General features: G+C 31.3%; 1 protein-coding gene across 1 annotated transcript in view; it reads right to left on the bottom strand.

Moving 5' to 3' along the window:
• Positions 1-18,080, bottom strand: part of LOC122505987 (ribosome biogenesis protein WDR12 homolog) — a 41,767-nt gene extending 23,687 nt beyond the window's left edge. Inside the window, exons 1-2 of the mRNA XM_043617918.1 lie at positions 17,910-18,080; positions 6,209-6,294 (exon numbers count right to left, since the gene is read on the bottom strand). Coding sequence (XP_043473853.1) covers positions 6,209-6,294; positions 17,910-17,980 — 157 coding nt within the window. The 5' untranslated portion in view covers positions 17,981-18,080. The remainder of the gene's footprint in view (positions 1-6,208; positions 6,295-17,909) is intronic.
• Between the last annotated feature and the right edge of the window lie 8,652 nt (positions 18,081-26,732).

The following is a 26,732-nucleotide window of genomic DNA, read 5'->3' as shown; positions in this document are numbered from 1 at the left end:
AAGGTTACGGTAATCTTATGACAATAATCACAGCGTATAGTATAAGGTCAACGTAAGCTTACACCTTATAAGATTGCATCAAACTAACACTGGAATTTTTAAAAAAATTTCTATTGTTAAATAAAAATTGTTGAAAAAGCGTATTTTTTGGTCGGGTCAAAGTGATGTAACCCCTTAATAAATCAAAAATGAATCATTTATAAATCAATAATAAAACAACAATGAATGAATGGATCAATAATGAATCATTAATGAATCAACAATGAATCAATAATGAGTCATTAATGAGTCAATAATTAATCAACAATGAATCAATAATGAATCATTAATGAATCAATAATGAATCATTAATAAATCATTAATGAATCAATAATGAATCATTAATGAGTCAATAATGAATCATTAATGAATCAACAATGAATCAATAATGAGTCATTAATGAGTCAATAATTAATCAACAATGAATCAATAATGAATCATTAATGAATCAATAATGAATCATTAATAAATCATTAATGAATCAATAATGAATCAATAATGAATCATTAATGAATCAATAATGAATCATTAATGATTCAACAATGAATCATTAATGAATCAAGAATGAATCATAAAAAATCAACTATGAACCATTAATAAATCAACTATGAATAATTAATGAATCAACAATTAATTATAAATAAATCAACTATAAGTCATTAATAAATCAACAATTAATTAACAATGAGTCATTAATGAATCATAAAAAATCAGCTATGAATCATTAATGAATCAACAATGTGTCATTAGTGAATCAACTATGAATTAACAATGAATCAATAATGAATTATAAATAAATCAACTATCAATTATTAATTTATTAACAATGAGACATTTATGAATCATCAATGGATCATAAATAAATCAAGTATGAATCATTAAGGAATCAACAATGAATTAACAATGAGTCATTAATGAACCAATAATGAACTGAAATATTTGTCAATTGGTTAGGAAGCGTTCCCAAATGATGTCATGTAGTTTTTTTTTAGATTCACCCCCCCCCCCCACCTCTACTACAATTTCGCGCAATTTTAGATGAGAAAAATATATTATTTTTCGTTTAGTACACGGAGAGAAATCTGTTGCTATTATTGCTTGCAGAATCTTTACAAATTTTATTAGTCACTGCTGAATAGAATTTTAGCTTGAGGTTATAATAATTTATACACGAAATCATCTATTTAATGTAATGGAGAGTTCGATGCAATAAAAACAAAAAGCAGCTGCTAATTTTGCACGAAATCTTTATTATAAATATAAAGAGAACGTACTATAAAAGTATTAGATTCTTCTTATAAGAATCGCTCGAACTCCGACTGATTTTCAGGCGGACTTTATACAACACAATCTTACTTGCGTGTACGCACATATAACTCACACACACATATATTTCTCTGGATGGTTTCGAGGAACGGAACGCGTACAAAGCGGTGACGTTTGCAATAACATAACCTAACAATTTTCACATGTTGCTTATATATTCAAACACGAATAAAAATGCAATAATTTTTAAATAATATACTTACTATTAAATAAATATTATCTTTTTATAACAGCAACAAGTATTAAATACTACATATAATATATAATGTTTTACAGGACAGAGAAATATCAAATATAGAGAGAGAGAGAGAAATATATGTGTGTGTGAGTTATATGTGCGTATACACAGGTAAGATTGTGTTGTATAAAGTCCGCCTGAAAACACAGGTCAACAAAAAAAGACTTACTTTTTTTTATGAGATAGCGGAATGGTTTCCTATGTATTTTTGGACGCTGAACACGATCCTGACTTCCAAATTTGCCCATCACGTCAGGATTTTGAGAAAAGTGGGGGTAAAGACCCCAAAAACGCTTTTTTGAGGATTTTCAACATTTCTTTTCTCTTTAACCTGACGTGCTAGAGACTTCCACAAGGTCTTAAATTAAAGCTTGTAATGTGCACTACAAGACCAATATCCATAAAATAAAAAAAAAATAAAATTTTTTTCAAAAAATGGGGTTGAAGACACCAAAAATTTGTGTTTTTAGATTGCTTTAATAGACTTCTTGCAATCGCTTGGATTCGCTTGAAAATGGGTACTTGGGGTTTTTGGGGTCGCTGATTACGAATCCAATATTTGTTTGCAAAAATTTAAAACAGCGAAACCAAGATGGCAGATGTAAGAATTAAGAATTGCTTGGATTCGCTTGAAAATTGTTATTTCAGGGTTTTTGGGGTCGCTGATTACGAATCCGCCATTTTTAATTTTTGCAAACTAATATCGGATTCGTAATCAGCAACCCCAAAAACCCCAAGTAACCATTTTCATGCGAATCCAAGCAATTGCAAAAAGTCTATTAAAGCAATCCAAAAACACAAATTTTTGGTGTCTTCAATCCCATTTTTTGAAAAAAATTTTAATTTTTTTTATTTTATGGATATTGGTCTTTTAGTGCACATTACAAGCTTTAATTTAAGACCTTGTGGAAGTCTCTAGCACGTCAGGTTAAAGAGAAAATAAATGTTGAAATTCCTCAAAAAAGCGTTTTTGGGGTCTTTACCCCCACTTTTCTCAAAATCCTGACGTGATGGGCAATTTTGGAAGTCGGGATCGTGTTCAGCGTCCAAAAATACATAGGAAACCATTCCGCTATCTCATAAAAAAAAGTAAGTCTTTTTTTGTTGACCTGTGAAATCAGCCGGAGTTCGAGCGATTCTTATAAGAAGAATCTAATACTTTTATAGCACGTTCTCTTTGTATTTATAATAAAGATTTCGTGCAAAATTAGCTACTGTCTCTTATGCTTATTGCATTGAAAGTATTTTTACAATAAGTATATGAATCCATGCTAAAAATATAAAAGAAACATTAAGCAATTTAAGTAATGTGCTCTTTCGAGTAATATTAGCAGCAGATTTCTCTCCGTGTAAAGACCCACTTATTAGTTTGATAACTGTATTAATAGTAGATACGTTCATACGATTAAGTAACATAAAAACATCATTTTACCCTTTTTGAAATGAAAAGTCTTTCAACGTATATTCGTCCATGATCTGGTGTATCTGAGGGAAGTTTAGCTCAGATTCTGCATTGCGCATGTTTCAGATTCTGTACCTAACCTTCCGCGCAACATTGGTCCCACGGTTTTAAAGACTTCTCGTTCTGGTGTACAGAATTACAGAAACCAAACTTTTAACACATATACTAAAGTTTTAGCACAGATGCTGTTCTATTTTATCTCAGCATCTGAATAAAATCAGGGAACAATATCTAACCCTCATTTCGCGCGGCTGCTGTATCTGAGTTCAGATGCTGTGCTAAACTTCTCTCAGTGTAATTTTGACTATTAATTTTTCTCTGTGTATTTATATAGACAAGACAAATCATTAACTAATAAATTATTATTATTCGAAAAATTAATAAGAAATTAATCAATAATGAATCTTTAAAGAATTAACCGTAAACCATTAATAAATCAATAATAAATCATTAATTAATCACCGATGAATCATTAACGAATCAACAATGAGTCATTAATGCATCAACTATGATTCAACAATGAATTAATATCAACTGATAAAAAACTACTTACATTTAATTGTAATGTATATTTTATAATGATTATATAATAAGAAAGCTCTTAAAGTAAAATATCCTGATATGTACTTGTCTTGAAGAAAAAAATTTTCAAGACTCGTTAAAATAAAATATTTGGATAGATAAGACAAATCATTAATGAATTAATAATGAATTAAAAAGAGACAGGTGTGAATATCTGAAATCTATTTCAGGTGTTGTACACGGAAATAAAATTTTAACTGGAACTGCAATAAGGTGAAAGTCTTAACTGAAATAACTAAAACTTTCGTTAATATAGTGAAATTTATGGTTGTTCCAGGTAAATTTCTTTGTCGTGTGTACATATACCCAATATACAGATTCACACATCACAAATTGCACTAACACATGTGTAAAATATAACACAGATGAGGGTCGAAACATGTCGAAAAAACAGTTCTCTACTCTGACGGTTGAATTAAAATGTAGGGTAGGAATCTGCATTTCAATCAACTGTTAATGATGGAATCTGCAATACCGACTGTGGGTTGGCATTGAATTCCAGATATTTATACCAAACTCACGGATTCACACATAGCAAATTGCACTAGTAAAAAGGGTTAGGTTAGAAATTAGGGTTAGGTAGAAATTTAACAATTTCAAATATACGCGCCATACCCGACTGCAGCGCTAGTGGCAGCCTCGCGAACTAATTTCAAAAACGCGCGCCATTCACCGACTGCAGCGCTAGTGGCGCCTCTAGCGGCAGCCTTGAGAACTATCGCGTAGAACTCACATTGTCTAACTACTTATGTTTATCCTCCACATCCGTTAGCCGTCAACAAAATTTTATTGACGTTGCCCAGCTCTTACCACAAGGAGGTCGACGTGCAAGAAAGCTACTTTTTTTATTTTATTTAAAAAATTTTTGTTGTTTTTTTTATTCAAAATTTTTTTTTGGATATTTTAATATTGTTTAAATAAATAATATAAAATTTTAATTCTGCTTTCTAAATCTGAATCAACGATAATTATGACACTTATATAATTATGACATTTTTTATACAATGATAAAAAAGAGACTAACACTACATGTGGTTTTATTGAAAACAAGTGACGCACATATATATGCTTCATTGAATGCACAATTTTTGTGTTCTTTTGTTGCACTTTGCATGATAGTGGCATTATTTCTCCAGGTAAAATCGAAAAAAAAAATTTTTAATAAAATGAAAAAAAATGGTTTTTTTGCATGTCGACCTTCTTGTGGTAAGAGCAACGATAAACATAATATTGTTCTGATGTTAGATTCGTAATCAGCGACTCCAAAAATCCCTGAGTAACTATTTTCAAGCAAATCCAATCACTTTTTAAAAAATATGTCCGCCATATTGGATACGCCATTTTGAATTTTAAAGAAGTGATATCAGATTCGTAATCAGCGACCCGAAAAACCCCCGAGTAACTATTTTCAAGCAAATCCAATCACTTTTTAAAAAATATGTCCGCCATATTTGATCCGCCATTTTGAATTTTAAAAAAGTAACATCAGATTCGTAATCAGCGACCCCAAAAACCCCCGAGTAACTATTATAAAGCAAATCCAATCACTTTTTAAAAAATATGTCCGCCATATTGGATCCACCATTTCGAATTTTGAAAAAGTAACATCAGATTCGTGATCAGCGACCTTAAAAACCTTCGAGTAACCATTTTCAAGCAAATCTAATAACTTTTAAAAAACATTACCCAAAAACTTTTTTCGGCCTTTTGCATTTTGGAAAAATGGCCATTTTCATATCCGCCATCTTGAATTTTAAAAAAAGTAATTATGGATTTTTATAGCTTAGAGTTCGAGGACGCGATATTTTGTGCTTTGGAGACCATATTCTTTAGTTTTCCATGTCAAAATAATAATTGAAAAATTTTTTTTTCATAAAAAAGTGTGTTTTTTTGCAATAAAATTGTTATAAATTTTTTTGAGATAATTATAAACAAATTTTAGCTTCATATTCCGAAAAAGCGATAAATTTTACGTCGGAAATGGTATTTCCTAAAATTTTTAACTAATTATTTCATACAAAATAAGAGTCGTGAAATCATGGTACATTTTGCGTCCTGGTGGGCGTTAATAGGTTAAATTAGACCTGGGACCAAAACGAAAATTTCTGTGTGTGTAGATTTTGATGTGATTTAGAAGTTAATATTTAATTCAATAGTTCCACTTTCTCGTAAATTGATAAAAACGTCAAAAGTATGTTATTTGGCGAACCAATTTTAAAAACATATTTGATCTATTATTTTTATATTTTCACAATAATTAATCAACTAATTTTAAACATAATGCTAAATATTTGCTAAAAATGTGCCATTTTTCCGCACCTTCTCCAATTTACACTCATATTTTAAGAAAAGGAATAAGTATTTTAATATAATTCTTTTCATTTCGTTCTCCAGAAATCGTACAGATTGATTTCTAGAAGTATAAATTTTTTTAAAAATTAGACCGCAACGACTTTATTTGAAATATAATTGTTTGACCCTATAATTAAAGAAATTAAAAAATTTTAAACATTAAACTCATTTGAAATTCACAATATTATTTGTTTAATTTATGTCATTACCTTTCAAAAGTTCATTTACTAAAGCATTCAAATCACTGCCGACAATTGTCGTTGGAACGGATAAAGGATAATTTGGCACAGTGTACCTAAAAAAATAAATAACGGTTCAAACTTACTGTAATACCTCAAGAAATTCCATACAAGTTTTATAGTTAAAAAATAGTGTACATTGGTTTCATGTTTTATTGATACTTCTCTTCAAAAAATCCTCTCTCACGTTGGTCGTCTAAAAGAAACCACTATTCAATTGTTTTTCTAAAGTACCCGAACAGTATTTTTTCTCATAACCTGGTAATCATTTGTTTTATACATTTTTTATTTAAAGGTTATCATTTGTAAGAAAATCTAAGCACAATTTATAATCAGTCATTATTGATAGAGTATATAAATGTTTATTATATTAATGTGGCTAAATTACGAAAAAGTGTATTTCGGTTACTTTAGAGGAACAACTGAACAGTGGTTATTCTAGACGACCAACGTGAGAGAGGAGTTTTTTAAAAGGAGGTATCGATATATTCTAATTGTTTAGCCCTTGCGGTGTCACTTGTCATCCAAATTCTGGTCAGGAGTGTCAAGTGACGCCTGTGACCAAAATCTTACCACTATTTTATAGATTCGCTTAAAATTGAGTGCTAGGGTTACTAAGTACTAATCCGGTAAAGTTTTTCAAAATTTAAAATTGACCAATTAATAAATTTAAAGCAAATCATTTTATCTGAACTTCTGTTATCCGAACTTTTTTTTGGCCTCCCGAATCTTTCAATACAAAATAACGAAATTTATGCCAAAAAAATCTTAAAGAATCCTGAATTCTCTGTTTTATTAATATATTATTATGAATTAATATATATTTACATATGAATACTTATGTATATTTTTAAAAATGTATTAAATAAAAAAAATTTAGTTCAACTGTCCAATTTTTTAACTTTAATTACACTACCGTCCACGAGTATCAGGACGATTACACGCGACTCTATGAGAAAACATGCCATCACTTTTTCAATCATATCTCGGAAATAAAAGGAGATACAAAAAATACTTAAATACAGTTAGAAAGCTGGTTAAATTTTGCATAAAATAAGCCATTTCATTTTTGTCTCATAACTTCAACTTTTTCAAAAATCTAGAAAAATTTAGATAAAAGTTTTTTAAAAACACAGAAAGCTTCGCTAAAATTTCAGCTTTAAAATAAGCCTTCGAAAATTAAAAAAGGTTAATCCGTCTTCAATATCATTAAAAATTTGAAGCCGAGTTTCGACTATTGGTGCATTGGAATTTAACTGTGACGACTCGATTCTAGCTTCGCGTGGCTGCGAATGGGAGAGAAAACAGGGACGGATTTATGCTGGGGAATAATAAATAATGATGTTTCACGAGTAATATACAGAAACTCTATAAATCATTTTTAATGATATATAGAAGACGGATTAATCTTTTTTAATTTTCGAAAGCTTATTTTAAAGCTGAAATTCTAACGAAGATTTCTGTGTTTTTAGAAAAATGCTATCTAAATTTTTCTAGATTTTTGAAAAAGTTGAAGTCAAGAGACCAAAATGAGAAAATTTGATAATTTTTTTTATTTCTTTCTCACTATACAGCTCAAAAAATAGTTAACGAAATGACTTCAAAGACGGCTTATTTTACGCAAAATTTAATTATCTTTCTTACCGTATTTAAGTTTTTTTTTGTATCTCCTTTTATTTCCAAGATATGATTGAAAAAGTAATGGCATGTTTTTTATAGAGTCGCGTGTTCGGATAATCGAGGTTCCACTGTATATTTATTAATGATGTAATTTTTTACTCGGATTTAGATACACAGCTAATACCTACTTAAATCAACATTATTATTGTATATTCTTTTCTTACATTAAAAAAAATTGTTGAAAAAACGCTTTTTTATCCCACATGCACAAAAATGGCGCTTTCTGATAGCAGACGACAAGGAGCAAAGTCATTCATTTCTTCGACCGTATGAAAATAGCGTTTTTCTTGCCCATGGGTGAAAACGGCCGCCATTTTCATACAAGTCGAACAAGTGAATGATTTTTACTCTCTGTCGTCTGCTATCTGAAATCGACACTTTTGTGCATTAGGAATAACAAATATCGTAAGTATCATGAGAATAAAGGCAACTAATTTCTTTACGATGATTTTTGTGACACGAGTGGAGGTCTCGGGATGCCTACGGCGCCCTCGACCTCCACTCGTGTCACAAAAATCACCGTAAAGAAATGGCTGCCTTCATCCCCTTGTTGCTTAATATACTATTTATAGCTCACGTTTTACTCAAAAGGCATTTTTTAAAATCGGCACGCAGCATAACTCAGTTTCCAATATTTTCAATCGAGTTTTTTACATCTTTAAAATTGAATTTCGAAGAGAAATACATAGAGGTGTTTTGATAAGTTAATTTATAAACAATTGTTATACACAATTAAGTGTCTTTTTTTTGGCGAAAAATGAGTATTTTCTTCAAATGCTTACCAATTACACAGCAATAAATATTTACGGTGCGCCTGAAATAGGTTTTTATAAAATGTTCCTGCACTTGAAATGTTCTTGTAGATTTTGAATCTGTGAAGTTTCAAGAGCATTTTAAGACCAAAAAGAAAATAATCCCCGGAGTCCTTTTTGAGAAAATTAACTTTAAATATATTTTTTAATTTTATATTGTTAAATTGTTTAAGAATTCAAATTTGATTCCATGGAAACAGCGCATATTGCTAAGGTCAGTCTGTAGAGAGAAAGTCTTGAAAATTTAATGTTAGTTTTTGATTAATTAATGTTGTGTTCTTACGGTCTTTCAAGTAATTTTAAGATGTCGAAAATTACTTTCTCACATGGAGAAAATCGGACCAAGGTTTGCTATTTATGTTTAAAAAACCAAAAAAATATGTGACTCGCTCCCAAGAAAGGTACCCAAGAGGCAAACGAATTATAGGTTAGGTTCGAGTTAGATTTATATTGATAAACAGTTTATTTTTAATTATTTGAATTTGAAACAAATTTTCATTTAATATTTTTTATTTAATGAAGATTTGAAGATCAATAATTATTAATTAATAATTGATTTTCTTTCCGTATTTTTACTCAAAAAATTGGAAAACATAACCTCAAATTTTTTGCTTCTTAGGTACCTTTCTTCGGAGCGTGACATACATATGTTAAAAATACATATCACAAATTTTGACGGAAACTTCTTTGACCATATCAAGTTACCTACTAACCAATTTTCGGCATCTTAAAATTACTTGAAAGACCGTAAGAACACAAAATTAATTAATCAAAAACTAACATTAAATTTTCAAGACTTTTTCTCTACAGACTGACCTTAGCAATATGTATAAACACACTGTTTCTATGGAATCAAAGTCGATTTTTTAAACAATTTAAAAATATAAAATTAAAAAATATATTTAAAGTTAATTTTCTCAAAAAGGGCTCCGGCGATTATTTTCTTTTTGGTCTTAAAATACTCTTTAAACTTCACAGATTCAAAATTCATAAGAAAATTTCGAGTGCAAGAACCTTTTATAAAAACCCATTTCAGGCGCAATATTTTTAGCATCCCCTACGTATTTGTCTAGCTATTTTCATGTAGATTTAGAAAAGATTTTTTTTGTCCTAGACTAAAAGCATTACACGGAAAATCTTTGTTCAAGAAAGATTACAACTTCAGGAAATGAAGATATGGAAAAAATTCTATGACTGTTTATAAATGTTTTGTATAATAAATGAAACTTTTCTCTATTTTTACTAAACTGGAAATAAATCCTTTTTAATATTTTAGGAAAAGGTATAAATGAAATTTCAGAAATAATTTCGGAGAATGTTTAAAATAATTCTATATTTCTTTCAAAAGATTTAATAGTTCTTTATAATTCTTTTGAAAGTATTCAAATTGTATGTCATGTAAGATTTCTATTTCTGCGTTTCTGAAAATTACAAAACTGGAATAGAATCGTTTGATGCGCAGTAAGCACTACGCAAGTACATCTCTGTGAGTGGTGATTAAGACCCTAGCCTAAACTGACATAACCGGCAAACGATAATGCTTCGTTAACGGATTATTTGAAAGTGCTAATAATGAATTGATTTAATTCATATTATAATTCGTAAAAGTCATAATAATTTTTTTTTGAAAAATTAAATTTAAACATAAATATTATGTTCAGAATATTATTTTTTTATTGTTTCACTAGAGATCATGGAGCCGTTCCGAAATGAGGTAAAAAGTGTTAATTAGTTTATACTGTCAAGTTATTACACCTAAAAAATTTATGTATTAAAGTTAATGGTTCTTTTTTTAAATTATTAAGTGTATATACTATTTAAGAAAATAAAATTGTTTGTCACAAATTGTTCCACTTGAATTCGTAATTTATAATAGTAAATTATTATATTGGTTAGCATTGATTTAAGGAGTGGTTTTGCATATATATTCTTTAAATATTGTAATAAATAAATTTAAATGAATAAAACATTAAAATTTATATAAAACTATTAAAATGTATAAGTAAAATAATTACTAGCTTCTTAATTTCGTTAAAATATAGAATCTTTTCAGTCGAAAAAATTAACCTTTAATTAATTATTCCATATTACATTTATTTTAATTTAAATTAATTAAAAAAAGTTAATTTTAATAAAACCTTATTTCTTCTCACAAGTGGCTAAGAAAACGCAGGTTTAGTATATAAGAGAGATTCAAAGCAACTCGTGGTATGTTATATGCGTGCGTGCGAAAGCGAGTGTTATATGTATTCGTATAGTTGTAAGATAGTGTTAGTTTTAGGTGCGTTTATTATAGTGTGTGTAATCTGTGACAGAATAATATACTTTGTGTGTGTCAGTGTGTGTGCGACCCCTCCTAAACCCATGTGTCTGCGCAGGTCTGTTCCTTCAGCGTAACTCACAGACATTTAATTTTTTTCACGCGAGTCCGTATTTTTACGAAACTGCTCTTGAATTCTTATTTTGTGACGCCTGATTTTGTGCGAAATCAGAAATAGAAATGGAACTCTTCTTTCAGATCTTAATATTAAAATTACTGAACAATTTATCAAGACCTTCAAAATTTTTCTTTATTTTATCAGAAAAAACCATTAGTAATAATTCAACGGACACTTTAACTATTTTTCTAAATTTTTTTCCATATCCTCATTTCCTGAAGAAATTTTGTAATCTTTCTTGAACAAAGATTTTTCGTGTAGTTATGCTGCGTATCGCGGAGCTCCTGGGAAAAAATATGCATTACAAAAATGGCTCCAGTGCCGCCATTTTGGAATATTTATTAATAAAAATTTGTAATGTTTTACTTGAATATACAGTTAATAACTTTCAAAAGCATTATAAGGGCATATCTCTAGAACCTTTAACTTTCCAATGAGAAAAAATTTGTTAATTTTTTTTAGCACAGTATTGAAACACTGTCTACATAAACTTTAAGAAATAAGCTTTGAAAATATGCAAGTAGGACCGACAGATTAGCTCATTTGGATAGATGCCTCGCTTGGCAGTCGTTAAAGGACCAAGGGTAAGTACTCTTGGTTCGCGCCCATTTGGCTTAGTATTTTTCCGGCACGTGAAGGCCTTTCTCCAATAGGATCCAAAAACTATGCGATTGTCTGCGAATGACTGCGTTGCGTTGATTTTAGCATGTGTTGCTATAGCAACCGACGCAGACGCAGAGTTTTAGGAACATATTGGAGAAAGGCCTTGAGACAATCTTAGCGGGAGGTTTGACGTCGAGGTATAATGATGTGCACCGTCGATTATTGTCCGGTACACACCATTAGAACTCGACTGTCGATAAATCGGTTGTACTCAGGAGAGGTTTTCTACAGTTTCCCTCTCCACTGGCGAGAAAACCCATTAGACGGGTCGTCCAGGCAAATGCGAGTACTCCTAATTTTCAAGTCGTTCTGTAGGCGCAAAATTTAGTATTAAGTTTGTCAGGGAAAAATTTGTAAGAGAAATTTACGAAAATGTAAAAACACTTGTATAGCCAAGGTTGTAGGCTTAAGGCGAGTGTATAAACAAATAAATAAATATAAGCTACTGAAGATATAGGTCTACATTCTTAAATCCAAAATTCCGAAAATTTGAGCAATTAATGGGTTACCTATTTGACCGCAAAAAATGAGTGACTTTCATAATTATTTTTAGAGTTTTCATTAAAACTTTATTAAAATAATGTATATAGTTTTATGAACTTTTAGCAACTTTGAAACTTAAAAAATATTAATATTTGTTCAAACTGTAGCTGTTTCCCCAAAAAACTTTTTTTTAAAGCTGCGCTTGTGGTGTGCATGATGAAACGGGAACTAAACAAATCTAAACAAAATTTATATTTTTTTCGGTCAAATAACCATGGTTATTCTGATATATATATTTATATATCAGAATATATATATATTTCACGGAGAGAAATCTGTTAGGATTAATGCTCGAAACTTTTCATATACTTTTTCCATAGATTCTTTGATGCTAAAATCCTAACAGAGAGTCTATTTATTGCTCGAGTCCGCCTGAATATTAGGCGGAGTCGACTGATATTCAGGCGGACCTCTTATACTTTTCGCTAGTAAGTGCTTGATGCTATATTCATAACCTCTACTCTATGCATTATTCGCAACAGATTTCTCTCCGTACAGTTTTTAAAAAACCTAAAAATTCAATTTTTGGGGAAAACGAAAATCATTGCTATTTCTAGAAAGAATTTTTTTTTCTCAAAACCCTTCGTTCACGAACGAGGTGACATAGAAAACTAACAAACTTTCCGTTGATCTTGATTTCAGTTGAGTTGTTCCCGTTTTATCGTGCACACCGCAAGTCGCTTTAAAAAAAGGTTTTTTGGGGAAACAGCTACAGTTTGCACAAATAATAATATTTTTTAAGTTTCAAAGTTGCTAAAAGTTCATAAAACCATGTACAGTCTGATAATTATGAAAATCACTCATTTTTTGCGGTCAAAAAGGTTTCCTTAAACAAAAATAAAAAAATCTGTATTTGATATTTTTCTATAAACGATTAAAAATCATTTTTAAGCGAATTTAAAGAATCATTATAAATTACACTGAGAGAAAAGAAGGCACCCTGCAGTTCATTTGGGGGTTGTGTATCGCAATTCAAATGTGGATCAACTGCGCACTCTAAAGGGGCGCGTTAAGGTACACTCTCACCTCACTGCCTGCCTGCCTGTGCAGGCAGGCGCCATAAGAGTGAGAGAGAAGAAACATTTAGTTTGAATTTTCTGACTCTCTTACTCTTATGTGTTACCATGTCAACCGGCAGGCAGGCAGTAGGAGCTGTGCTAGCGTCTTTACACGCCACTTTAGAGTGCGCAGTTGATCCAAATTTGAATTGTGATACACAACCTCCAAATGAACAGCAGTGTGCCTTCTTTTCTCTCAGTGTACATATGGAATAGAATATTCGCAATAGCTGATCGTAAAGAGGAAGCAAAATGTTCATGTAATTTAAAATTTAATTTGCTATGAGAATGATGTTCATTCATGCAGAGAAGTATTTGAAAATGTGGGTAATACTTGCTTTCAAAGTAAGCACTTAATTCACAATTTTCTTGAAAACAAATAACTTTTTTGATTTTTTGCAAATAAATTTTTTTCTTAAATTTAACAGTAACAGGTCGATTTCTGAGATTCTTAAAGTATTAAATTTATGTTTATCTCCATTTTTAAAAAAAAGGATTTATTAGCATTTGACGTAACCCCAAAACGATTCCAGCTTACTTTTACTCCTTTTTCTCGCTAGTATATGGGATTACCTCACCAAACTATATTTCTACTTGTAATGCTACACGGAGAGACCCACATTCGTAAAAATTACTAAAAATGGTTGCAATGACCGGAAATAAGGGGACTTTTAGCATAATGTGCTACAGAATTAGATAAATTTACAAAAGAAATAGATAAATTTGCTACATTGAAATAGCAAGTTTTAATATTTTGTGTAAGAGTTGTAAATGTAGCAAAAATTGATTATAGTTTTCTCTAATTTAATTAGACAAAATCTGACAAATGAAAACATTTTCCACTAAAACCTACGATCCACTGTAGTAATTTTTGGTGAGCAAGTGTGGCTAGCGAGTGCAGTCATATGGCGCCTGCATTTCTATTGGTTGCTAACTTCGTCAATCTCCGTAAATGAGCCGATGCCATCCGATCATTGACAGTGACTATGTTTCGCGTATGTAAAATAAATTTGGATATTATCTACAATAATTAAATATAAAGTGAAACGTAGGTCGTTCGGTATCTCAGAAATTGACCATTATAAATTAATAAACTTTGCATTTATTCCTGTCCCAAGAACTATGTCTTATAATAAGTTGTTAAAAGTAAACTGCTTTCTCGTAAGTGCTGTAAATTTTCATCATTCAATATATAAGGAAACGAAGATGTATACTTTCAGTGAAATTCGTTGTCGTGCGTGCAGTTGTGTATTAGTGTATTAATTAACCGCGTCTATACATATAAGTGAAATAAACATGTGTGTGTCTTCAAATATTTATCCAACAAATATATAAGTGTGTGTGTGTGTCTGTGTATGTAAAAATCCTTCCAGTTTACCTCCATTAGTCAAGAATTGACGGGAAACCGGCGACAAAAATTCGTATTTTTTCTTTCACTCTTTCTTTCTGCATTTACAAACGACTATAGTAATTTTACGTACACAATGCTTCTGAGTTTACTACAGTTGTTTGGAACTATTGGATGAAATAGTAAGAAACTTTGCTAATTTGGTGAACATTTGTCGGATTAGTGACTTAGTGTAGAAAATAGTAAAAAATACAAAAAGTCCCCTTATTTCCGGTGGTTGCAATGTGAAAATAGTAAATTCTAGTGTGATTTTATACAAAAATTAGTAATCTCGGTCTCTCCGTGTAATAATATCTCGAAACTTTGTCTTTGATTTATTCTAAAATGCGGAGAATTTTTAAATAGGTTTTTTTTGCTTCCTGTAAATCATAAAATAGGCACTTGACTTCTTTTGTCAAACCACTTTTGTATTTTTATTTGTAATTAAAAAAGAGAATAAAAATTTATAACGTATTATAAAATTTAAGGATTCCAGGCCAAATCGGAAATTATTTTGCTTTTGCATCTCAAATTTTTTTTAAACATTTTTTTTCTTTTAGTACTCTTTGAAATGAGCTACCTTGATTTTTTAAAAATTTTTTCATAAAGCGGTTCAGGAGATACAGATTTTTAAAAAATAACGTTTTTTACGTAAATTTTTTTTTAAATGCTTATAACTCGGTCAAAAATTGATCAAATTGGACGGTTTTATAATGAAAAGTTTTTTCTCACGCGTAGTTTTCAATAAAAATATTTTTAAATAATTGACGACAAGATTTTAAAACTTTTAAAATAAAATTTTATTTTTAACAATCTATGTATCGATCAAATTTTTTCAAAATTTTTTGTACGAAACTAGCACTAAATTAACAATTTTTAAGCCTTGTCCGATCGTGGGCAAACGATGGGATCTATTTATTTAAAATTTTTTAATTTCTATATACACTACCTTTTTCACTGTGTATATAAAAATTAAAAAATTTTAAATAAATAGATCCCATCGTTTGCCCACGATCGGACAAGGCTTATAAATTGTAAATTTAGTGCTAGTTTCTTACAAAAATTTTTGAAAAAAATTGATCGATACATACATTTACTGTAAAAAAATCTGGTTTAAATTTACTATGTCCGACGTGGTATTTTTACACGCCGACTGTAATCTACATAACCTGCAAATATTTTTTGAAATAATATTTTCAGTCGTAACTTTTTGTATTTATGAAATATAGCCCAAACTTTTTGTAATATTATTATTTACTTATAAATTAGCATATACTTTCTATAAATGTACATTATATACACTTTTTTAGAGTTATTTATAAAAACTTGAAAATTTTTTGAAAATTTTAAAGGAATAAGAAAATTACATTCGCCATGTAATTGTACAGATCGTGCGACGTAATATTACGTCAAAGTGTAGAAATAGGGGAGAGTAGGCTACATTGAACCAGCGTCAACAGTGAACCACTTCAATTTTCTGAGAAATGACTGAGTGAAATTTTTTCATATTTAATATATAAGTTAGTTTTACTGAAACAAACTATGTCCAAAAATTTCGGGCACGTAGGTTTATTATTTACAAAGAAAAACTAAAAAAACTGTTTTTCACGTACAAAACAAAAAATTTGGTGGAATTATAATGACGTTTTTTTTATTGAAATAGGAAGTTTTAAAAATTAGTAAACTTGCGATTTATTTCGCTTAGGGTGTCAACTTCAATATTCCGATGTGATAAAGAACTTTAAATCTTACACAAATTTATTATAAACAATTTTTGTTGTGAATGTCATGTGAATACAGTAAGTGCGGCATCATTGAACCACCCGAAAAAGCAAAGAATTTTCAATTTTAAGAGTTGTAAAATTGTCTGCTCTACTAATTAGTAAGAAAAATACTGGAAGACATGCTTTCATCACAATTGTGAACGAGATAAACTCAAACTGTCACTTTACCTACCTAACCTGACATTAAAATACATTAATCTCCTATATTAACAAGTAATAACAATTAAATAACAATTTTCTATTTTTTTGAGTGAAAAATAAGATTTTTCACAATGTGTAAGTGGAAATATTATTTTTGAAGTAAATTGTAGTGTTTTATTAGAGGTGGTTCAATGTAGACACACATCCTTCAAAATAAGAAAAGTGTGACTTGTTAGAAAAAAATTAAATTTAATTATTTAATCATAATAATTTGTGTTTGTAACGTGTGTATTAACTAAAGGAGTACTTCAGCTTAATTTTGATACAAAAACCTGATCGAAATTAGTAAAATTTTATTAGTTCTTGGACTTTATAAAATACCCGGTTCAATGTAGCCTACCCTCCCCTACACGCAATGTAAAAATACCACGTCGGACATAGTGATCAAATTTTCCTACGTCGGACGTAGTAAATTTACACGAAACTATTAAATTACATAGTCGTATAATGTAAAATTATTAAAAATAGTAAAACTACTTTTGGAACGAAATAAATTTACTACGTACAACCTATAATTTTGATGTGTGAAATTACAAGTTTTGTGTTATTTTACACCAGATTTTTTTTACAGTGAATTGTTAAAAATGAAATTTTATTTTAAAAATTTTAAAATCTTATCGTAAATTATTTAAAAATATTTTTATTGAAAACTACGCGTGAAAACAAAACTTTTCATTATAATAACGTCCAATTTGATCAATTTTTGACCGACCCAAGGGGCACACGATAACTAAAAGGCATTAAAATGTTGACATCTACTCAAAACGATAACTTGAAGTTATCAAAAAGAGAAGTGTGCCCGCTGGGGAGTTATAAGCATTTAAAAAAAAAATTTACGTAAAAAACGTTATTTTTCAAAAATCTGTATCTCCTGAACCGCTTTATGAAAAAATTTGAAAAAATCAAGGTAGCTTATTTCAAAGAGTACTAAAAAAAAATGTTAAAAAAAATTTGAGATACAAAAGCAAATAATTTCCGACTTGGCCTGGAATGCCCCATATATTAGTTTAATAAAATATTTTGTTTTTGATTTAATATTTATAGAAAAAACATAACCTCTAAACAAAATAAGATTATCTATTCTGCTAACATTAATTCTACTTACTTCTCCTGTTTTGTGATAAAACGAATTTGCATCTGTGCCACATCTTTATCTTTATTAATTATTGAACTCATTTTCAATTACTGACAGTTTTGTTCAATTCATTAAATGAAAAAATACTAATTTAACGAAGCACATGAAAAAGAAAACATTTGTTATTTGGTGATGTGAAGTAAAGGCGATTCTTCAATAACATTTTTCCGTTGACACATGGTCGCAGGGTTAGGGTGCGATCCCATGTATGCAGAATACGTCGACCGAAAGCAGAAAATCATGAGAGTGAAAAGAACAACAATATCTATCTATCTCTTTCGCACTCATGATTTTCTGTCTTCGGTCGACGTATTCTGCTGTAATGGGACTGTACCCTTAGGGTGGAGTCCCATGACAGCGTTTTGCGTTGCGTCGTAATGGGAGAGAAAAAGACGCAAATATACGTTTGCTGCATTCTCTCTTATTACAACGCAACGCAAAACGCTGCCATGGGACTGCGTTCTTAGGGTGGAGTCCCATGACAGCGTTTTGCGTTGCGTTTTGTAACTAGGCCATGAGTGCAAATATAGCAAACATATATCTCCATCTCTCTCACACTCATTGCCTAGTTACAAAACGCGACGCAAAACGCTGTCATGGGACTACACCCTTAGGTTGGAGTCCCATGATAGCGTTTTGCGTTGCGTTTTGTAACTAGGCCATGAGTGTGAGAGAGATACAGATATATGTTTGCTCTATTTGCACTCATAGCCTAGTTACAAAACGCAACGCAAAACTACGGAAGCGCCAGGAAGGAAGAGTAAGGGTGAAGTCCCATGGCAGCGTTTTGCGTTGCGTTTTGTAACTAGCCCATGAGTGCAAATATAGCAAACATAAATCTCCATCTCTCTCACACTCATTGCCTAGTTACAAAACGCAACGCAAAACGCTGTCATGGGACTCCAGCCTAAAGGCGCTTGCACACTTCCAAATTTTTAGGCGAGCAGCGAATTTTCACGGCCTTGAAATGCACATTACTAAATATGATTGGCTCTGACAAAGTACATTTTCACGCAGCTTTTTGTAGAGCCAATCATATTTAGTAATATGAGTTTCAAGGCCATGAAAATTCGCTGCTCGCCCAAAATTTTGGAAGTGTGCAAGCGCCTTAAGGAGACCGAACTCTGCTTCTACAAATGTCTGAAAAATATGCACGAAAAGTGCCAGACTCACTGTGTTCTAGTCATAGAGATATTATAAATAGAGTGGGGAAGGTATAGGCGGCAGCGTGTGGGGGAAGTGTCCTGCCATAAACAGAATGGGTTGGAGGGAGAAAGAAGATTTAACACCAGTATCTGTCCTTCAAAGAGCTCCAGCGCAAGAGAGACACCTACTGGTGTTAAGTCTTCTTTCTCTTTCTATCAAGCGGACGCATACATGCAAACCATCCCCACTCTATTTATACTATCTCTATGGTTCTAGTTGATCACCAAATAAGTCGATCATGCGCATTGAACTAAAGTTCAGTGTTGACATAGATGAAAAGTGTGGTTATGTCAAGGTAAATATTACATAGTTTAAACTGTGTTAATTTGAAAAGCAAATTTATTTATTTGTAATTTTGATATTATTTAGATTTCCGAAATAATTTAATAATATATTTATAAAAAAAGAAAGTTTTGCGAAAATGGTTAAGAAGAATAATGTTTATAACTAAAGTATATTTACATACCGTAGAAGGATAGAAGAGACTAATGTTTTTAGACTCTTTTTCTTTCTTTACATCCTGGCACACAACACGACATTTTTTTAAATAAAATAAATAAATAATTTTTAAAACGAAATGTATTATATATGTATCTCACTAAGACCGGCTAAATGTAAACATTAGATATTACATCTCACTCGCACAATTTTTAGGAGAAACAGAGACACAACACAGCTTATGCGCATGATCAACTTATTTGGTGGTCGACTAGAACGCATCGAACCTGGCACTTTTCGTGCATATTTCTCAGACATTTTCAAAGCGCTATCTGCACAGAGTTCGGTCTCCTTAAGGCCTTTCTCCAATAGGTTTTAAAAACTCTGCGTCTGCGTCGGTTGCTATTGGGATCCGAAATCATGTGAAACTGACCCACCCCTGTACCCACTTGCGTCCGACATCTTGGTTTTTTATCTCTTTTTTTTACATATGTTAGAGAGAGACGAAATGAAAAGACAACTACCGCAAGTGGGTCGACACCAGAGGGCCTACGCAGCTCTGCGGTTCCCAATAGCAACACATGCTAAAATCAACGCAACGCAGTCATTCGCAGACAAACGCAGAGTTTTTGGATCCTATTGGAGAAAGGCCTTTAAGGCCTTTCTCCAATAGGTTTTAAAAAGTGTGCGAATGACTGCGTCTGCGTCGGTTGCTATAGCAACACATGCTAAAATCAACGCAACGCAGTCATTCGCACACTTTTTAAAACCTATTGGAGAAAGGCCTTTAAGGCCTAAGCACAATAGGTTCGCGAAAGTCGTTCGCGAACGCAAAGCAGGAATTAGAAAAGGACAGAGATATATTTGTGTCCTTGTCTATCTCATGCGTCTCGTTCGCGAACGACTTTCGCGAACCTATTGTGCGTTGGACTTTACTCTTCCTTCCTGGGAAGCGCCTACGCGCCACGAGGCAAAGAGAGGAAACCTGTTTCTGCTAATGTCGTTTTAGCTTGTGAAACATAGGAACACGTTCGATGGTTCGGTGGTTCGATGATGCACCCCAGTCCGACTCCTATGTATTTTGAAGGAAAAATATGTCAGCTTAGTGGTTTGCGTTTTCATGTGCCAAAAAGTAACACGTGATGGCGCTGTTCTCAACACTCGCTCAAAATTCACTAAAGCAATAGAAAAATATCATAGAAACGAATAAATTATTTGTTTTTATAATGAAATCTTGTTGTTAGTGATGTTAAAAATACACGATAAGAAATAATATTGTATTTTTAACTCATAAAAGATGATAGAACAATTGAATAATTAGTATGAAAATACATAAATGTGTTGTACAATAAACTGATGACTTTCGTTTAAATCGTTTAAATTATCAGATAAACTGATTTATAATAAAAGTTAAAGGAAAGTCATAGATAAATAGTATATTTAAAATAAAGAAAACAAATTTAGATAATATAAATAGCATTAACCCTCCGTCACACACATGGGAAAAAATTACGACTTTACACACGTTCAGAGGGAATCGCTCACCACATTGTAAAATAAGCAACATTACAACATAAACAAAGGAATCAACAAAAATTTAGTTTTAACACAAACTTACAAATATGTAGTAAATTATTCTAAATTATAAAATTAATCAAATTAATTTTCGGTCTCAAAAATAAAAATTAATTACACGAATGCACAACTTCAAAGAAATTCCACTCGACATGTAAAAATAATGTAACATTAACAAATAAGCAAAAAAATCATTAAACAATTTATTTTAATTATATTTATAATATAATTTTGTCATCAACCAACAGTGGAACAAAAAATGTTTTTAGAACTTGATTTTTTTATTTAACATAACCTCACTTTTTCGAGTTTCTTCTGGCTTTGAAGCTTCATAATTAAATATTAATTATGTTTAAACTAAATGTTTTTTTAGAAATGTGTTGAGGAGTAAATTGTCGAAAGGTATAGAAACTGATTTTATTTTGCAATGAGGAAAACAAAAGTTATTTAAAAAATACTGAAACCGTAGAGGGAATCCCTCCCTAGGTGTGTGACGGAGGGTTAACTTTAATCCATTTTTTTATTTATTATTTGAGATGAAATTTTACTCAAGACAAAAACAAACATGAACGTATACAATGAATAAAAAATATAATATTAAATAAAAATTTAAAAGTTTTAAACTTTTTTTAAAATTTTTAAACTAAGGCAAGCTTTGCCGGCTACTTATTAAAAACATTTTCACTTTTTAAACAATATGCTCTTTTTACAACATTAAAATAGTTTTTAATGTTAATACTTTTTTTACTTTCACATTTTTTTATAAAATTTAGTTGAGATTTCTAACCGATTTCAACACAACAAATACAATAATGAATGAGGTAACGAATATTGCTGACGAGTAGTGAGTACTGCGCCATCTCGAGGAACTTTTTTGCACATTAAAGTGCAAACCACTAAGCTGACTACTTTCTGGGAAAGACGGACAGGGGTGATATATATTATACTATTAAATAATATTAATAAATTGTAATATAGGAAATGTGTGAGTAGATATTAATTATATTAGCATTATAGCGATTATAGCATTATATTATATTGTATTCATTCACTTTATCCTACCAAAAAAAAGCATGAAGGCATGGGCAAGATCGAATATCGAAAATATCGAAGAGAACTCGCAGCGAGATTAGGAAAAAAGCATTGGAGAAAGGCATACTCATAAGCAAAGTGTCTCCTACCAAAAAAAAGCATGAAGGCATGGGCAAGATCCAATATCGAAAATATCGAAGAGAACTCGCAGCGAGATTAGGAAAAAAGCATTAGAGAAAGGCATACTCATAAGCAAAGTGCATGTTGCAGATGGAGCTGCGGTTGTCCAATTGTTGGCGCTAACTGTTAAAATGTTGATAGCCTTTTTTGAAATTAATAAAAAATAAATATTTATTTTTATTCATTTTTTAATTAAAAGTAATTAAGAAAATTAAATAAACAAAAAACTTTTTTTAATATTATTAATAACAATGAACATACATTCTAATTCAGCATCAGATAATTAAAACTAGACAAATGGTATATATTTATCAATTTATGTTTCTTAAAAAAGAAATTAGAATAAATAAATTGAAATCAATATTATTGAAAATAATAAATAATTATTAATAATAGTAACAAAGAAGGCAGGAGTTTAAATCTTATATTTAAATGTAATGAAATTAAAGTTATTAGAATTAATTCAAAATTAGGTAGCAAACTAAATTTAGAAATGGCGTAGAACAGTTAAAGATTATTCCCTATTTAATGCTTAGCGTTCGCCAGTTTCATATGCCTTACGCTTATATGTTTGTGTAAGTTTAATTGTATATCAAATTCACAAAGAAAAAAGAAAAATTGTAATTAATTAAAAATTATAGGCAGGGAACTGAATTGAGAAATGGCAGAGAACGGCAAAGGAGACGGCCGCTTGCGGCCGTCGACTGCGCTAGTCATACAAAGAAAAGAATTACTCCGGTTCGACAAAAATAATCTTTTTATTAATATCTACTCACACCTATATTACAATTTATTAATATTATAATATATTGTACTTACTCTTCTCTTTGCAGTTTGTTAATTAATATTTTTTCTTACTTAAATCTTGATTTTCCCGTATAGTTGCTGTTGTCAACAATAAAACATAACCACACTTTCTAACTCGCACGTCAAAATAATGATCTCTCTCATCGTTCTTTCAAGAGTGACGAAGATAGTTGCAAACTGCGCATGCGCTTTATTTTTGAGAAGTCTTTACTTGAACCAAGGCAGACATTTGGCACGGTATCTCACTGGTAGTACAGTCTCCTTATTATTACTCCGTGACTAGAGACAGAAGGAGTAACTCAAGGAGTGGGGGTGACGTAAGAAGTGAGGGCAATGAAGGAATATTCTATTTGTAGGTAGTTGGTGCGGTAACCTAAAATGGTTTACTGCGCAAGTATATATAGAACTATAGTATAGCACCTATAGCAGAAGAGCAAGAAAAGCATAAAGCTGCGGTTACGCCTCTGCAGGCTGCCTGCCTGCGCAGGCAGGAGCAACGAGAGTAAGGGAGAAGTTTGAAGTCACTGACTCTCTTACTCTTGTACGTTACCATGACAACCTGCAGGCAGGCAGGCTGCCTGCAGAGGTGTAACCGCAGCCTAAAGGCCAACGCAGAATAGATCTGTAACCGAAACCGCAATCGTAAGCGTAACCGTAAGAATGAGTTAAAGAAGGATAGGTATATTGTTTATCCTTCTCTAACTCATTCTTACGCTTACGGTTACGATTGCGGTTCCGGTTACAGATCTATTCTGCGTTGGCCTTAACAACGATAACAACGCAATGTATGATAGAGAGGTTATGAATAATGGAAAAGTGAAATTTAATTGTTATATATATTTATATAACAAATACGCTTGTGAGTAAAGTAAGGAAAAAAGCGTGATTTTAGAATAATACTACTCATACACTTCTTGGCGAATTCGCCAAGATTTGTTTAAGGTATTGTATATAATTATTAGTGTTCTAAGTCGGTTATATTACCCAGAGAATATTACCGAGAACGAGAATATTACCGAGAATATAACCGACGATTAAATTCTCTGAGAATTTAAGAGAATGTGACATAACCTCACTTTTGTCATTGCTCTGTGGTAAATTCGATTGTCCGACGTTGTGTTTTTATTTAGTAGTTGTTATTTTGTTTATTTAAGTGACTATATATTTAAAGATTTAAAAAATGACAAAACCAAAGAGTGTAAAATTGAAATATTTTAAAAGCAATGAATACAAAAACAATTAAATTCTTCTGTAAATTTTGTAAATAATAATATGCCACAAATGCTATATATTAAAGGTACTTGCACAGCTCTACTGACTGCAGGTTGTCATGGTAACACATAAGAGTAAGAGAGTCAGAAAATTCAAATTAAATGGTTTTTCTCTCTTAAGGTACACTCTCACCTCACTGCCTGCCTGCCTGCGCAGACAGGCGCCATAAGAGTGAGAGAGAAAAAACATTTAATTTGAATTTTCTGACTCTCTTACTCTTATGTGTTACCATGTCAACCTGCAGGCAGGCAGGCAGGCAGTAGGAGCTGTGCTAGCGCCTTTACTCTCGCAGCAGAGCTGACAGAGAGCCTTTATTCACAAATAATTTCAAAATATTTATTTTAAAAAATTTTTAATTCATTGTATATAATGTTAAATATATTACTTATTCTTTATTTATATATGTCTATATTCAAAAGTATCTAAACTTTTATTCGTACTAAGTTACGCATATTTTATAAACCTTATAAATGTAAATGACATTAAATTTTTAACTTAAAAAATATGTGGTTTTACTTTTTTTTATTTACATAAATAACTTAAAGAATTCTTTTAGATAAAAGTAATCATCGCAATTGTGCTGAAATATATGTATTTATATTAATAAAAATAATAAATATACATTATTTAAATAAATAAACTTAAATTCTCAATATTCTCTTAAATTCTCTTATAGTCTCTTAAAAAAATTAAATTACCGTAATTTCCTTAGGGAAATTACCCCAACTTAAATTCTCGAGAATTTAAGAACACTAATAATTATGCTTTTGCATATTATTCTTAACTTTATTAGAATATATACATATACCATTTATCACGCCACCATCACATCCGTCCACAATCTATTATGCTGCAAATAGCAGGCATTTTAATTTTTTAGTTAAATTATATTGTGATTTATTTGTTTTATGAATTTTTTTTTATATTTTTCGTATTTTTCAACCGGTGAAAATTCTCGACATAACCACAAATATAACAATATTTTTGGTATCAACCGCGCAAAACAGATAAATGTGTTTATATGCGCAGAAGACTAATTTTCGTCTACTGCACCATCTACTTGCCAAGACGCCACCTGCATTGCCCTCATATTTTGCGTCAATGTTCTCTGTGGTAATACAGCGAACTTACTCCTCCTGTCTCTAGTCTTCTTGCCGTGGCGCTTTGCGTGAGATAGAAAAAGACAGAGACTATCTCTATCTTTTTCTGTCTCACGCGAAGCGCCACGGAAAAGCGGAGCGACTGGGTAAGTGTGGAATCAGCATGATGCTGATTCCACACTTACCCATGACACCGTTTTGCGTTGCGTTTTGTAACTAGGCCATGAGTGTGAGAGAGATGATGATATACAATGTGACCGGGTATGAGAAAGGGGACCTACTTATGGAGCGTTTACTCCTTCTGTAAAAATTGTCCAGAAAGGAAAATTTGCATTGGAGTAAGAGAGTCAGATACACAGTCTGTCTCTCTTACTCCAATGAAAAATTTTCCGTTCTGAAAATTTTTACCGAAGGTGTAAGGTTGGAGTCCCATGACAGCGTTTTGCGTTGCGTCGTAATGGGAGAGAAAAAGACGCATATATACGTTTGCTTCATTCTCTCTCATTACAACGCAACGCAAAACGCTGTCATGGGACTGCGGCCTAAGGGTGTAGTCCCATGGAACCGTTTTGCGTTGCGTTTTGTAACTAGGCGATGAGTGTGAGAGAGATGGAGATATATGTTCGCTATACTTGCACTCAGGATGGAGTCCCATGACAGCGTTTTGCGTTGCGTTTTGTAACTAGGCAATGAGTGCAAATAGAGCAAACATATATCTGTATCTCTCTCACACTCATGGTATAGTTACAAAACGCAACCCAAAACGCTGTCATGGGACTCCAGCCTCAGGGTGAAGTCCCACGGTAGCATTTTGCGTTGCGTTTTGTAACTAGGCAATGAGTGCAAATAGAGCAAACCTATATATGTATCTCTCTCACACTCAAGGCCTAGTTACAAAACGCAACGCAAAACGGTGCCATGTGTAACGAGCGACTATTATCTCGCTCGAATAATTTCGATATATCAACTATCGAAATAAACGCGCTAGAATTGAATTATTAATTATTAATTAATTTATAATTTTTAAATATTCTTCCCACGGTTTGAGGCAGAAATCTCTGAGACACAAACAGGAAATCTTTTGTATGTTTGTCAATAGAATATTGTCACGGTTTAATAAATTCCAAACTTTTAGTTTTTATATTAACTACGAAGACATTTCTTAGAAATGTCGTAAATCAAG

Source organism: Leptopilina heterotoma, unplaced genomic scaffold (genome assembly GCF_015476425.1).
Source record: "Leptopilina heterotoma isolate Lh14 unplaced genomic scaffold, ASM1547642v1 Lhet_384, whole genome shotgun sequence".
NCBI classification, from domain to species: domain Eukaryota; kingdom Metazoa; phylum Arthropoda; class Insecta; order Hymenoptera; family Figitidae; genus Leptopilina; species Leptopilina heterotoma.
The sequence above is the reverse complement of the archived record's forward strand: the minus strand, read 5'-3'. Positions and strand labels throughout refer to the sequence as shown.